General features: G+C 42.6%; 2 protein-coding genes and 1 non-coding gene across 5 annotated transcripts in view; 1 reads left to right on the forward strand and 2 right to left on the reverse strand.

The window, feature by feature from the left end:
• The window catches only part of LOC137310053 (matrilin-2-like), a 41,013-nt gene extending 38,242 nt beyond the window's left edge, over positions 1-2,771 (forward strand). For both annotated transcript variants that reach the window (XM_067978017.1, XM_067978024.1), the window contains exon 10: positions 2,116-2,771. In XM_067978017.1, coding sequence (XP_067834118.1) covers positions 2,116-2,171 — 56 coding nt within the window. In that variant the 3' untranslated portion in view covers positions 2,172-2,771. The remainder of the gene's footprint in view (positions 1-2,115) is intronic.
• Positions 2,772-7,263: 4,492 nt separating this feature from the next.
• On the reverse strand, positions 7,264-12,966 carry rpl30 (ribosomal protein L30). Of its 2 annotated transcripts, XM_067978036.1 has the most exons (5): positions 12,910-12,966; positions 12,755-12,806; positions 10,519-10,664; positions 8,341-8,471; positions 7,264-7,369 (listed from the first exon to the last, which is right to left on the reverse strand). In XM_067978036.1, exons 2-5 carry the CDS (start codon positions 12,773-12,775, stop codon positions 7,320-7,322), a joined length of 348 nt encoding a protein of 115 aa, XP_067834137.1. In that variant the 5' UTR covers positions 12,776-12,806; positions 12,910-12,966; the 3' UTR covers positions 7,264-7,319. The 2 variants fall into 2 exon arrangements, with proteins under 2 accessions (XP_067834137.1, XP_067834145.1); XM_067978044.1 differs by having other exon boundaries at positions 12,755-12,954.
• LOC137320297 (small nucleolar RNA SNORA72) lies at positions 7,946-8,079 on the reverse strand. The gene has a single exon (XR_010962457.1). It is a non-coding gene; the product is annotated as a small nucleolar RNA SNORA72 (small nucleolar RNA).
• Positions 12,967-15,700: the final 2,734 nt, after the last annotated feature.

A 15,700-nucleotide genomic window follows, 5' to 3' on the forward strand; every position in this document is an offset into this window, starting at 1 on the left:
CTTTATGCTTGGTATGAATGCAACCACTGGAGAGTTTTCCCCCCGATTCCCATTGACTTCAATTTTACTAGGGCTCCTTAGTGCTACACTCGGTCAAATGCTGCCTTGATGTCAAGGGCAGTCACTCTCACCTCACCTTAATTTGTGAAAAGCCCAGGGTGACAGGTCAAATACCTGCAGCCTGCCTCCCCTTTCCTCTCCATGGGACTTAAAAATGACTGTGCCCCAGGTATTAGGGAAAATAGCAGCAACAGTGGGGCCACAATGCATCTGGAAATACTGTAGAAAATGGTGGAATCTCACAGATCAGGCAGCACATATGTTAAAGTTCAGCTACCCTCCACCCTCTCATTATCACACTGCCAACTATTTTGTCAAAACCAGCCTTCACAGTGCCATGACAGAGCCCCCACCCCTCACTATCACCCCAAAGATTAATAATCACACCCTTATGTAACTGAACAGCAAACTCTTGCAGAGATAGAGAATTCAAGGGCTCTAGAGGAACACAAGGAAGCTTCATAAATTAACTGGGGTTTATTTGACCTGTCAAATCTTGTTTTATTCTAATCCTTTTAATTATTCCCTCCCACTCCCCAAAATGCAAGCTAGAGAAACCTCCAGGAAGTACCACAAGGTTTTACGGGGTGGGACTGGTCATATTAATTTCCTCAGAGATGGATTACATCATTTCCAAGCGGTGACTCTACAAGAATTGGCACGACTGATCTATTAAAATTAATCAATATCTGTTGTGACTGGGAGATTGACTTGTATTCCTGGATCTATCCAGTAATTTCTTTAAAATAAATATTTACAATTCATCTGAGCAACAGGCTCATGTACTAGTACAAGACAATCCCTAACTGTAATTTGGACTGAAGATTATTGGGGGAAAAACAGCACACATGCAGAGCTCTTAGTTTTCATTAACACCTAGTTTTCCACCTCCCAATTACCCAAAGTCGCTCGTGAACCTCCAGGTGACCAATTAGAGAACGCTAATCAATCTGCTAAATCAGAGTGACTCCTGTGGGGAAACTAAAGGACAGAGAGGGGAGGGGGATAAAATAGTAGTGAATGTTTTGAGGTGTAATGTCAATTTTTATATTACAGGGAGCACAGCTGAGGAGATGACACCACTAGATGAATGTATTGTTGCTTTTTTCCCCAAGAATTCCATCTCCTTCCTTGGCTATTCTCAGGTCGAACCAGACTGTTGGCAACTTTGGTATCCTATTTGACCCCAACCTCAGCTTGCAATATCCTCTCCACCACTAAATCCTCCTCCTTGCACCTTTGCAACATCAGCCACCTCCCAGCCTCCAATAAAATTCAGTTAAAACTCTGCTGCCCATATCCTATCTTGCACCAAAACCTTACTCATTGACTCCCAATCCCCCAACAGCTCCCATTTAAAATTCTCGCTCTCCTGTTAAAATCCCTTGTTGAATTCTGGAATTTAATTGTTTTGTCTAAGGCAATGTTAACCTTATAAACGAAATAATTTTAGTTGAGTTTTTCTAGCGGCCGAACATTTAACTTTTAAATCAGATATTGGATATTGCAGGGCTGTCCACTCAATTCCATGACTCAAGCACCCCAAGTTACAATGTGGAGCTCCATAGGCGTGCTCAGACAACTGTACAGATCAGCTCAACTGTTATTTTCACACCAGCTATTATGAAGTTTCCCCCCATCCCCATCCTTTTCCAAAGGCAACCTACCCCACCAGCCCAGTTCTCAGCAGAGGAAATTTTTGATCTGCTTTTGATAACAGGTATGGTAACGCATATGAATAACATCTAATGTTGAGGAAAGAGTATGACTCCACAGCATGCCCGCATAGTACAACAGCACCATCAACCTTCTATATTTCCACCTTTAACTACAATAAAGTACAGGCATGATGGGTCGAATGGCCACCTTGTGTGATATATCATTCTATGATTCTATAGAGAACAAAACATGCCTTCAAATGTAGAAATTGAATTAATTTGTTAATCCTGAAATTGAAACTGATGAAGCAATTGCTACAAGTACATTGTAACCGATCTTTGCAATTAAAAAGGTAACCAGCCAGTATTTTAACTTGAGTTCCTTAACTGGAACCACTGGAAGAAGTGATGAACAGGCTGAAGACTGTGGAGAACTATTTCAAAGCCAAGTAGAAGCAGCAAAATAAATACATTTGCCCTTTTCTACTGTAAATGAAGACTGTAGCTTGATGCATTGTGTTATGTCTTCTAATCAGGTAACTAAACACTGTCATTATACATATTCTATGGATGCTAAGGAAAAATGGTATTGCTGCCTTTATTATCCGCCTTTGTGTAACAAATTGTACATGTGATTTCTACATTTGTAAGTCACATCAGTAAGTCAGCAACTATATACTTTTAACAAGTTAATCTAATACTGGTAGAATAAAGTGCCTGAAATTACATACTTTAAGTTCAACATATATTTAACCCAGTAAGAACTTTATAGCCCACTTCTAGCTTCACTAATTTCAGATGAGGATCTAATATTTTAAGGGGATTTTACAAAATATTTTATTTTTGAAAACAAGCTATTGTAGTTCAGTATCTGAAACTTGTGTACTTTACGCATATTACCATAGTTTTGTTGCAAAAACACTAGAAATTCAGGGGCGTTTTTGTCTTTTTGCTGCATAAAACATTTCTTCTAATCTGTTTTTCTACTGGAAGACCTAGTTTCTAAAAAGTGATTAAACATATGCACCAGTTTAAGCAAATAAAAACAAAGTTAAAGTTGTCCAAATGGAATGTGTTTGACTTCAAACCACAGCCTTTCCCCCACCCCTCCCCCCAAAAAAAAGCTAGCCAAGAGACCAATATGAACACCCAAAATGAATTTTTCCACCCAAGTGGAAAATTGCTTTAAAATGGCAAGAGAATTAAGTCACAGCTACAATAAAACATTCCACCTCTCCCACTGCACAAAATAGTTATCTTAAACCCCAGGTCAGTTGTGAATTAAAACATTGGTAAGGCTCAAGATATTTTGCCTCTCTGCAACCAAGCAGTATGTGGTCATATTAAAATTCCCCAATTAAAAAGTGAACCTTTCCAAATCTCCAAACATTAACAAAGAGTAATGGATTGCCTATAGTGCTGCTCATGGTAGGCTGATGCAGTGTTCTACATGGTCATCATCATACTACGTGATATATATTATTCTGTAGGTGAAGCTGTATCCTTTAAGGCCACAATACTCAAGTAAACACAGATCTTTATTTGGTCAGGGAGTATATTCCAATCTGAAAAGTTCCATCAGTATAGAGCACCTAATGCAAGTCACTTAATGTGGGGAAGGGAAAGAGAAGAGGCAGTCGGACTTCTCATGGACCCAACCTCTAACTCACTTCATGAAGGCACAACAATTTGTCTGTGGCTTTGAGGGGGACACAAAGTGAAACACAGCAGCACTTGAGTCCATGGTATAATGCTCTCCTTATAAGAGAGCATATCATCTGACAACCACAACATATGAAATCTGATTGCTATATATTATATATATATAAAATCCATATTAGAAAAGTAATTAACTTCACCAAGGTTCATATGATTTATACTATACAGAATGTTGAACCACAGTTCATATTCATGGTATAAATATTGCACTCACAAGCACCAGGAACATGTGGTTCTGCTCCTATCTTGTACAGTGAAAAGTGTATCCACATCTTGCAGAAGAGGCATCTGATATAGCAGCACCGTCATTTTTAAAAAAAAGTGTTTTGAGGGTGCAGAGGAGACTTGAGAGAATGTTGCCAGGACTGGAGAATTTTAGCTATGATGACAGATTGGATAGGCTGGGGTTGTTTTCCTTGGAACAGAAGAAGCTGAGGGTGATTTCAATGAAGTGTACAAAATTATGAGGGGCCGAGATAAAGTGGCTAGGGAGGACCTATTTCCCTTAGCAGAGGGGGTCAATAACCAGGGGGCAAAGATTTAAAGTGATTGGTAGAAGGATTAGAGTAGAAATGAGGATTTTTTTTTCACCCAGAGGGTGGTGGGGTCTGGAACTCACTGCCTGAGGGTGGTAGAGGCAGAAACCCTCAACTTAACTTAAAAAATACCTGGATGTGCACCTGAAGAGCCGTGACCTGCAGGGCTACGGACCAAATGCGGGAAAGTGGGATTAGGCTGGGTGGCTCGTTTCTCAGCCGGCGTGGACATGATGGGCTGAATGGCCTCCTACTATGCTGCAAATTTTCTATGATTCTATTCTGTGATGAAACCTTGGTAAAGGGCCAATGCCTAATGCAGGACACCAAGCTCGAAAAGAAATGGAGCAAAGATAAGGCGTCACAAAGCTTGGGTTTCAAATCCACACTTAAGCTTTCCATTAAAAGCTCAGTCAATGCTTTACACAAAACAGCATGTGATAAAGAAATTTAAAGGATCAGATAAGCTCTTGAAACTGAACAGGCTGGGTCTCTTCTCTAGAAAAAAGGCCGAGGGGTGACCTGATAGAGGTCTTTAAGATAATGACAGGGTAGACGTGGAGAAGATGTTTCCACCTGTGGGGGAGTCCAAAACTAGAGGTCATAAATATAAAACAGTTGCTAATAAATCTAATAGGGAATTCAGGAGAAACTTCTTTACCCAGAGTGGCAAGAATATAGAATACACTACCACAAGGAGTAGTTGAGGCAAATAACAGATGCATTTAAGGGGAAGCTAGATAAGCACGAGGGAGAAAGGAATAGAAAGGTATCCTGATCGAATCATAGAATGGTTACCGCACAGGAGGCCATTCGGCACATTGAACCCATACTGGCTCTTTGTAAGAGCAATCCAGTTAGTCCCATTCCCCTGCAAGTTTATTTCCCCCTTCAAGTATTTATCCAATTTCTTTTTGAAAGTCACGATTGAATCTACTTCCACTACCCTTTCAGGCAGTGCATTCCAAATCATAACTAAAAAAAAGTTTTTCCTTTGGTTCTTTTGCCAATCATCTTAAGTCTGTCCCCTCTGGTTCTCGACCCTTCCACCAATGGGAACGGTTTCAATTCATTTACTTTATCTAAACCAGCCATGATTTTAAACACTTCTATCAAATCTTCTCTGCTCTGAAAACAACCCCAGCTTCTCCAGTCAATCCATGTAACTGATGTCCCTCACCCCTGGAACCACTCTAGTAAATCTTTTCTGCACTCTCTCAAAGGCTTTCATATCCTTCCTAAAGTGTGGTGGCCAGAATTGGGCAATACTCTAGTTGTGCGAACCAGTGTTTTATAAAGGTTCATCATGACTTCCTTGCTTTTGTACTCTATATCCAGGATGCGGTATGCTTTTCTAACCACTTTCTCAACCTGTCCTGTCACCTTCAAAGATTTGTGCACATATATCCCACCCCCTTTAGAATTGTACCATTTAGTATATATTCTCATTCTTTGCATTGCTCTGCATTAAATTTGATCTGCCATGCGTCCACCCATTCCACCAGCTTGTCTATGTCCTCTTGAAGTCTATTACTATCCTCCTCACTGATTACTACACTTCCAAGTTTTGTGTCATCTGCAAATTTTGAAATTGTGCCCTGTACACCCAAGTCCAGGTCATTATCAAAAAAAGCAGTGGTCCTAGTACCGACCCCCGGGGAACACCACTGTCTACCTTCCACCAGTCCGAAAAACCACTCACTACTCTGTTTCCTGTCACTTAGTCAATTTGGTATCCATGTTGCCACTGCCCCTTTTATTCCATGGGCTTCAATTTTGCTCACAAACCTATTATGTGGCAAACGCCTTTGAAAGTCCATATACACGTCAACCCTCTCCGTTACCTCATCAAAAAACTCAATCAAGTTAAACACAATGTGCCTTTAACAAATCCGTGCTGGCTAGAGTTAGATGAAGTAGGGAGGGTGCAGGCTCGTGCGGAGCATAAATGCCAGCACAGACCAGTTGGGCTGAATGGCCTGTTTCAGTGCTGTAGTTTTGATGTAACACTTCATATAAAATTATATGAAATTGCAAAATGTGCCAGATTTACAGAAAGCCTTTTGTAAATATATAAACAAGGGAAACAGTTAATGTATACACACAAGCACCAAATAAATGCTAATGAACAATTCAATTTTAGGCAGCTCCAATTTTTCCTGTCAAGTACCAACTCATGATTAAGATCAACAACTCATGGTGGAAAATTGCTGCTAAAATCCATGATCTAAGAATGCACTATTGAACCCCATGCTGCACAAATTCATTTCTGCCAAATTTAACATTTAATTGGGTAGCTTTTGTTGCCATTACTAATATACAAAATAAAAACAGAACATGGTACATGCTAGTATTTAAAGTAACTTCTGCCCAGCGTAAATATTGCAATGGCACAAAACCACACTAAACACGACTGCAAAAAAAATCATGAACTAAAAATTAGAAGACTCAAAAACAATAAAGGTTTGGATGCAAATGATACATATTAACCTGAAAAGCTACACATTGGGGTCGCCTCCCCCCACCTTGTTTATCCAGCCCCCCACAATACATTTACAGATATCATGACTAATGTGCATGTGGAAACATGCCCAGCAATACTCAATATTTGGGGTTGGCAAAAGAGAAAGGAGACAAAAGTGGCATTGTAATACACCCAATTGTGGCTTTGTGGACTATTCAACTAATCTGATGAACACAGATTGGTCTCCAGTAACTGTAAGACATGGCTCATAGAACCAGGAGTAGGTCATTCAGTCGCTGCAGACTATTCCATCTTTCTATTAGATCATGGCTGACCTGTACTTCAGCTTCATTTACCCATCTTTTCTCCATATCCCTTGATACCCTTACCTAACAAAAATCTATCGATCCTAGTCTTCAAAATTTCAATTGAATCAGAATCTACAGCCATTTTTTTTGGGGGGGGGGGGGGGGGGCAAATGGTTGCAGATTTCCACTATGAAAAAATGCCACTTTCATTCCTAACTGGCCTAGCTCTAATTTTATTACACCCTTTGTTCTGGATTTCCCCACGAGGAAATAGGATAGAGAAACTATCAAATCCATTTATCATTTGAAACACCTCAATTTTTCACCCCTCAACCTTCTAAACGCAAGAGAATACAAAAAGTCTACGCAACCCATTCTCGTAATTTAACCCTTTAGCTAAGACTCATCATGTATTACCTGAATCACAAGTGAATGCAGCTTCAAAAAGCATGACTATTAATTTCCATTGACTACCCCAAGTGCCAATGTTGTGCACACAGTTAAAAACAAAAGCAACATTTTGTCTTTTACAGCGCAATTTTATTTGTAAAATATTTCAGAGTCACAGGCAAATTTATTTCTCACTGATCTGCTCTGGCATGCTCCTAATGATGTCAGAGTCACCTGGGGGAAAAAAAAGAGAAAAGATTGTCAAGTACCAGATTACACTTACATCCATTTCAGTATGGAAAGTGTTCTGTCAATTCAGTACGTGCAAATTTCACTCAAAATAACTATATATAAAGACTGGAAGTCAGACCAGATCCATAATGTTGTCCTTTACCTCAAAAGTTCTTGTGCAAAGCAGACCTACATCACACCTGCACCAAATCATGGTTGAGTGTACATGGCTAGATCTAGCAACCTTGCAACATCTCCATATAGTTAATATGCATTATTGCACCAAGCATCATAATAGCCACGAGTTCTCTTCCAAAAAGTCAAAATAAAATATTCCAAACAGCAGCCATAAAAACCAAAAAATTCATGACCGTTCGCTGGGACCTAGGCAGAGGAACAAGTTAAAGCCACCTGTGCCTGCTGCTCGAAGCCAGTCCAATGTATTGTCAGAGACAAACATTTCTACATCACTCCAAGTCAGTTCCCAATTAAAGCGTGCTGTCTCATACCGCTTGGAACAATGCCTCACCAAATTTCAGATGTGACAGACAAGGTTTATTACATTACGTGACAAAATAAAGTTGTTGCTGGCAAATATTACAACAGGACTTGGCAAACTAGCCCTGCGGACAATAAGCACAGCATTAATCTAGCGAATGTCTAGCCTGACTTGATCAGAGATAAAAAAATCAAGCCAGCGAGAATATTCGCATTATAAGTAAATTCTTATGTATATTCAAGTATCAATGGTTAAGCATGCAAGTGACTATACCACTCATTCATGTACTGTGTATATACGCAGTGCAGTACAGCAATCTGACATGCAACCCCATGACCAGTTTCAATCACAGCTACAGTACAAACGTTAGCATCTTACTAGATTACAAAAATCAGATTCATATAATATGCTTTATTTTAAATGGGTTTTATCAGTGGTGTACCCCAAGGAAAAGTATGTTTTTGGACGAACTTACCAGGATCAATGATAGCCAGTGTGCACACTCTGTAGTATTTACCGCAAGCTGTACCTAGCTCAATATTATTGCCACTGTAATGATGCACACCAGTCTTGGCTAACATAGCGTAGTATTCAATTTCGGATTTCCTGAAACAAATACAATTCACCATCAAGACATTATCAACACAATTTCATATACTTTTGAAGCGAGACAAGGTTATCCATTAAAATAGACAAATTAATCCAATGCAAAACAAAATGCTGCAAATATGGACAACTGAAGGGCTTCCACCATCTGAGAGATTCAGCTATTTTGTGATAAAGGATGCAAAGAAAGCTGTTCAGACAATGTTACTATGGTGCCCTATAAGTACAAATTTACACCTCTGGCCAATTGCATAGGTGTGTAAGCCAGCATGGCAGCTGGCGTGAAGCTCACAAATTGATTGATTTGAGGGTATATATTACAAATCAGAGGCAATCCCATGCAAACACTAACATGTTTTACTAAATATAATAAGCTATAACTAGCTAGTTAACACCTGCAGAGGTCAAAACAGCAGAGAAATTTTGACATGAGGAAAAACTTTTTTTTTAACGCAGCGAGTGGTTATGATCTGGAATTTACTGCCTGAAAGGGTGATGGAGGCAGATTCAGTCGTGGCTTTCAAAAGGTAATACAATTTGGACAGTTACATGGGTAAGATGGGTATAGAGGGATATGGGCCAAGTGCAGGCAATTGGGACTAGCTTAGTGGTATAAACTGGGCGACATGGACATGTTGGGCCGAAGGGCCTGTTTCCATGTTGTAACTTCTATGATTCTAATAAGTACTTGAAGGGAAAAAATCTGCAGGACGACGGGGAAGTGGGACTAACTGGATTGCTGTTGCAGAGAGCCAGCACAGGCTCGATGGGCCGAATGGCCTCCTCCTGTGCTGCAGCCATTCTATGATTGACAGTGTTATCTTAGATCTGCCTATTATAACTTATACTCGGAATGGTTAGGAATAACTCCCTTAAATCAAAAGGTACCCACAGGCCACCACAAAGAAAAAGCTTGTGGGCCAAAATATCCAATGCAAATGCAGAATCAGTAGTGGTCAGCATACATTACTTCTCAAATTGAAAACTTTTGTTGGGTTGGGGTGTAAAATGGAGACAGAATGCAGAAAAGTTCCTTGATTAATTCACGTATCCTATTTTCCATAGTTGAGAGAACAATGCACAACAGTTAAATAAGGATGTTCCAAAGTGCTTCACAAAAGTCATTTATGCAACCAAATGCTGCAGTAAATTTGCACACAGCAAAGCTCCAAAAAAAGAAAGAGGGGCGGCTGATCCGTTTTGGTGGTCTTCGCCAGGGCATCAGAGTTCCACCGAATATTTTACATCTATCCAAACAGGTTTAACATCTCAGCCAATATCACCTTCATTAATGCAGCCTTTCCACAGTACTGCATTGAAACTTTAGTGGACGTCATGTACATAAACTGCAGTCAAAGAAAATCTTTGACATTCAAACATATAATCTAGTCAACCTGCCATGGCATTGAACCCAGGGAGTCCAGATTAAGTGTAGTCTCCAGGTGAAGTGGGTTCAGAGCATGGGAATTATTAGATTATGGGCATACAGAAGTAATTCAGTCTCTGTTTTAACCTTGCCTTCATCCTTCCATTATAAACTCCTTTGGCCTGATTTACAATGGAAATTGCCTTTATAAAATTGTCACGTCTTAATTATAGCACAGCATGTTTACTGTTAAATGTGAACCTAGGAATTTATGATGGAAAATGTTGACAAGTGTGTATAAGCTGCAAGATTTTTAAAATAACAGATAGGCAACCCAGTCTGAAGTGCATTATTAAAACAAAATTATGTTATTCCAGATGGAGACCCTTCATCGGAGCCTTAGGCACCCTTACTCATACATAGGCCCGCTGCACAATTCCAGGACTTGTTTTACTCTGTTGTCTGTGCATTTCAAATGGGGACAATTCTTATTCAACATCTGGCTACTAAGTCAGCAAGTTTATATTTTTTAAAAAAACAGCCTAATTGGAATGCTGTGTCAAAGAGCCAGCATTGGCACATTGGGCCGAATGGCCTCCTGTGCTGTACACTACTATGATAGTCAATACTCTGAATTCACGTTATATTCTGCTACTTACTTCACAAAATGGCTCAGCTTACCTCAACGCTGGACAGTTGTTGGCAAGAATTACCAGCTTGGCCTTGCCTTGGCGAATCATTTTCAAAGTCTGTTTGTAGCCCAGCACGTATTTGCCACTTTTCATAACCAGCTGGAGCCTGGAGTTGATGGACTCCAAAGACTTTTTCTGCATACAAAAAGCAATAGCCAGTTTTTAAAAAGGAACAACTACAAACACAATCAGATGGCACACATTACAAAACTAAAGGTGCTCAACCAACAACTCCAAGATGCTCAATCAAATGGTTCAATCTATAATTTTTCAAATTATAGACATCAAATGCAGTAGATTAGAATCACAATACACCGAAACATTAGCTAAATGTTATATTCTTCCAGTAACAGGTACACCGAGTCCAAATTTAAACAAACTTTACAATCACGGTACCATGCCATTCAGCCCATCGTGCCTTTGCCGGCTCTTTGAAAGAACTATCCCAATTAGTCCCATTCCCCTGCTCCTTCCCCTATAGTCCTGCAATTTTTTCCTCCAAGTACTTACCCAATTCTATTTTGAAAGTTATCAAATCTGCTTCCACTACCCTTTCAGGCAGTGCATTCCAGATCATAGCAACTCAATGTGTAATTCCCTCCCCACCCAACCCCTTCATGTCACCTCTGGTTCTTTTGCCATAAATCTGTCTCCTCTGGTTACGGACCATTCTGCCACTGGAAAGTTTCTCCTTAATTACTCTATCAAAACCCTTCATAATTTTGAACACCTCCATCAAACCTCCCCAACCTTCTCTGCCCTAGAGAAATCAATCCCAACTTCTCCAGTCTCTCCTCATAACTAAAGTCCCGCATCCCTGGTACCATTTTAGTAAATCTCCTCTGCACCCTCTCTAAGGGCTTGACATCCTTCCTGAAGTGTGATGCCTAGAATTGGCCACAATACTCCAGCTGGGACCTAACCAATGTTTTATAAAGGTTTGGCATAACTTCCTTGCTTTTGTACTCTATGCCTCTATTTATAAAGCCAATGATCCCATATGCCTTTTTAACAGCCTTCTCAACTTGTCCTGCCACCTTCAAAGATTTGTACACCGCCACCCCATGTCTCTGTTCCTGCATCCCCTTTAAAATTGTACCATTTAGTTTATATTGCCTCCCCTCATTCATCCTTCCAAAAATGAATCACTACACACTTCTCTGCATTAAATTTCATCTGCCATAATCTGTCTGTGTCCTCCTGAATTCCTATCCCCCTCACTGTTTACATTTCTGAATTTCATGTCATCTGCAAATTACACAACCAAGTCCAGGGCATTAATATATATCAAATAGAGCACAGGTCCCAAAACCAACACCTGGGGACCACCACTGTATATTCCCCTCCAGCCTGAAAAACAAACATTCACCACTACTCTCTCCTTTCTGTCCCTTAGCCAATTTCGTATCCACGCTGCCGCTGCCCCTTTAATCCCATGGGCTTAAATTTTGCAAACAAATCTATTATGTGCCACTTTATCAACAGCCTTCTGAAAGTCCACATACACATCAGACGCACTACCCTCACCGTTACTTCAAAGAACTCAAAATCAAGATGGTCAAACACAATTTGCTTTAAACAAATCCGTGCTGGTTTTCATTTAGCAATCCATATTTTTCCAAGTGCCAATTCATTTTGTCCCGGATTATTGTCTCAAAGTTTCCCCACCACCAACATTAGGCTGACTGGCTGGTACCTGCCAGGTTTATCCCTCTCCCCCTAATCATCTCTACAAGGAAAATCCCAGCTTCTCCAGTCTCTCCCCGGGTAACTGAAGTCCCTCATCCCCGGTCCCATTCCAGTAAATCTCCTCTGCACCCTCTCTGAGGCCTTGACATCCTTCCTAAAGTGCGGTGCCCCCTTTTCTCCGTATAAGTAACCCGGACTCGGCACCTCCTTTCCGCGAATGCAGGACGTGTCCCGCTGGCGGCAGGTTGGCCGGGCCGGCCGACCGACCGACCGACCCCCCGTTCGCCGTTGGGGATTGAAGCCACGAGCGACCGGGATTACCGGTGCGATCCGATCGCAAGCCGCGCTGGTCCGCAAGCCTTAACAACGAGGCCTCACTCCACCCGGCGTCGGAGAATCAGGTCCCCGGCCTGGGTCCAGCTGCTTTGCTCCCACCCATTTTAAAAGCCCCGGCTCCAAAGCCGCCGCCGCCGCCGCCGCTTCCCTCCCTCTCTCCACGTGAAAAGTTTCGGGACTAGGCCCGAGGCCTCACTCACCGTCTTCTTAGCCGCCACCATCTTGTCTGCCGATTTCTCGCCTGAGCCCCGCCTAAAGACAAGGAAGAAAGTCACAGAGTGAGTCTTTCAATCCGCGCCCCGCTGGAAAGGTTTATTGATTGATTGATTTGATAGGGGAGGAGAGCGGCGCGCACCGGGGATGTGAGTCCAAGATGGCCGGAGACAGAAAAGGAAGGACTGCCTACAAGCCCTCAGCTTTTCAGCGCTCACTCCTCGCGAGAGTTTGATGACGTGTTGGTAACCGGTTGGTGGGGGTGGGGGGGGGAGAGGAGATGATGATGGGTGAGGTCACGTGGTCCGCTCGATCTCCATGGCAACGCTGATAGCTGCTCCCAGACGCCAGGAGGAATTCAGCATCGGGGACAAAACCAGCAAGTATCTCGTGGAGAATAGAGAGCCCTGGTCGTAACTCGAGGTGAATAGCGTCGATGCATTTAAGGGGAAGCTAGATAAACACATGAGGGAGAAAGGAAGAGGAGGATTGGTTATCAAACAGGAAGCAGAGAGTTGGGATAAATGGTTCATTTTCGGACTGGCAACCAGTAACCAGTGGTGTTCCACAGGGGTCGGTGCTGGGTCCCCAACTCTTTACAATCTATATTAACGATTTGGAGGAGGGGACCGAGTGCAACATATCAAAATTTGCAGATGATACAAAGATGGGAGGGAAAGTAGAGAGTGAGGAGGACATAAAAAACCTGCAAGGGGATATAGACAGGCTGGGTGAGTGGGCGGAGATTTGGCAGATGCAATATAATATTGGAAAATGTGAGGTTATGCACTTTGGCAGGAAAAATCAGAGAGCAAGTTATTTTCTTAATGGCGAGAGACTGGAAAGTACTGCAGTACAAAGGGATCTGGGGGTCCTAGTGCAAGAAAATCAAAAAGTTGGTATGCAGGTGCAGCAGGTGATCAAGAAAGCCAACGGAATGTTGGCTTTTATTGCTAGGGGGATAGAATATAAAAACAAGGAGGTATTGCTGCAGTTATATAAGGTATTGGTGAGACCGCACCTGGAATACTGCATACAGTTTTGGTCTCCATACTTAAGAAAAGACATACTTGCTCTCGAGGCAGTACAAAGAAGGTTCACTCGGTTAATCCCGGGGATGAGGGGGCGGACATATGAGGAGAGGTTGAGTAGATTGGGACTCTACTCATTGGAGTTCAGAAGAATGAGAGGCGATCTTATTGAAACATATAAGATTGTGAAGGGTCTTGATCGGGTGGATGCAGTAAGGATGTTCCCAAAGATGGGTGAAACTAGAACTAGGGGGCATAATCTTAGAATAAGGGGCTGCTCTTTCAAAACTGAGATGAGGAGAAACTTCTTCACTCAGAGGGTGGTCGGCCTGTGGAATTTGCTGCCCCAGGAAGCTGTGGAAGCTACATCATTAGATAAATTTAAAACAGAAATAGACAGTTTCCTAGAAGTAAAGGGAATTAGGGGTTATGGGGAGCGGGCAGGAAATTGGACATGAAGCTGAGTTCGGATCGGTCAATGCCCTGTGGGTGGCGGAGAGGGCCCACGGGCTATGTGGCCGGGTCCTGCTCCGACTTCTTGTGTTCTTTAGATTTGTGGTTGGGATCAGATCAGCCATGATCTTATTGAATGGCGGAGCAGGCTCGAGGGGCCGATTGGCCTACTCCTGCTCCAATTTCTTATGTTCTTATGTTCTTATATGCTGATAGAGTGAGATGAAGTAGGGTGGGAGGAGGCTCCAATGGAGCATAAACACCAGTTGGGCCGAATGGCCTGTTTCTGTGCTGAAAAAATTCTATGCAACTTTCCAGTGGAATGTGGCTTTGATATAGCACATTGGTGGCATCACCGCCAGGCTGGACCAGTTGCAAATTTTCAGTGGAAGGAAGCATGGAGTCAGCCCCAGAACTTTTCCCAAGACCGTATATCCACTCAGTCCTGGGATATAGCCGTCCAGCCTGATGCACAGGGAGCCAGGCACAGTTTGAACAACACAGATCAGAGCAATTAGGGCAGTATATTGCCTCCATATAAACTCCCCTGCCCATATTCATGGCCACCCCCTCGACCTTGCCATCTCGTATGGCTTCTCTACTCCCATCGTGTCAATTACAGATATGGCCATCTCTGATCACCTCCTTATACCCCTTTCCACCCACATCCCCATCCCCCTCCCAATCCCACTTCCTTCTGTGTCCGCCCCTGGAACAAACTCTCCACCAAGTCACTTACAATGGCAAATTCCCAACTGCCTAGCCTTTGGCCCTCCATTCACCACAACATTTCTGCAGCTACCAATCTGCTCAATCACACCCTCAACTACACTTTTAATGCCCATGTCCCCATTAAAACCATTACTTTCTCTCACCCTGGTCATTGTCCCTGGGATGACCCTCATCTCCGCTCCCTTAAGTCCAGGGAACGCAGACTTGAATGTTGATGGTTTAGACATTCATCGCCAGATCTGGCTGGACCATATAAAGCATTATCGGGTCCTGCTCGCCTCTGCCAAAACTGCTCACTATTCCAGGATTATCCTGGAATGCAAAGGTAACCCCGGCTTCTCTTCACAACAGTCCATCTTCTGAAACCCCTCTCCCCTGCCCCCTCCACCCTCACCACCAACAACAAGTGCGAGGAGCTCATGGACTACTTTGTCACTAAGATTGAGACCATCTGTTCAGCTGCCTCTGCCGCTTCCCTCCCTTATCCTAGCTCACCAAGCCAAACTTCCCATTTGGTTCCCCCTGCCCTAGCCCTGAACTCGCATCTTTCTCTAGTTTCTCTCCTATCTCCCTTCTTGCCCTCTCTGAGCTTATCTTGACCATGAGACCTACCTCCTGCTCCCTCAATCCTATTCCCACCAAACTGCTGACCACCCAACTTCCCTTCCTGGCCCCCGTGTTAGCTGATATTGTTAACGGTTCCCTCTCCTCAGATAC

Source organism: Heptranchias perlo, chromosome 3, assembly GCF_035084215.1.
Source record: "Heptranchias perlo isolate sHepPer1 chromosome 3, sHepPer1.hap1, whole genome shotgun sequence".
Lineage (NCBI taxonomy): Eukaryota > Metazoa > Chordata > Chondrichthyes > Hexanchiformes > Hexanchidae > Heptranchias > Heptranchias perlo.

Bases quoted from the DNA above. Each gene is read 5' to 3' on its own strand.
- rpl30 (XM_067978036.1), bottom strand. From the start codon at position 12,775: ATGGTGGCGGCTAAGAAGACG. The intron at 10,665-12,754 runs GTGAGTGAGGCC...TTTTGTATGCAG, and splicing joins TGGTGGCGGCTAAGAAGACG to AAAAAGTCTTTGGAGTCCAT. The intron at 8,472-10,518 runs GTAAGCTGAGCC...TATTTGTTTCAG, and splicing joins AACAACTGTCCAGCGTTGAG to GAAATCCGAAATTGAATACT.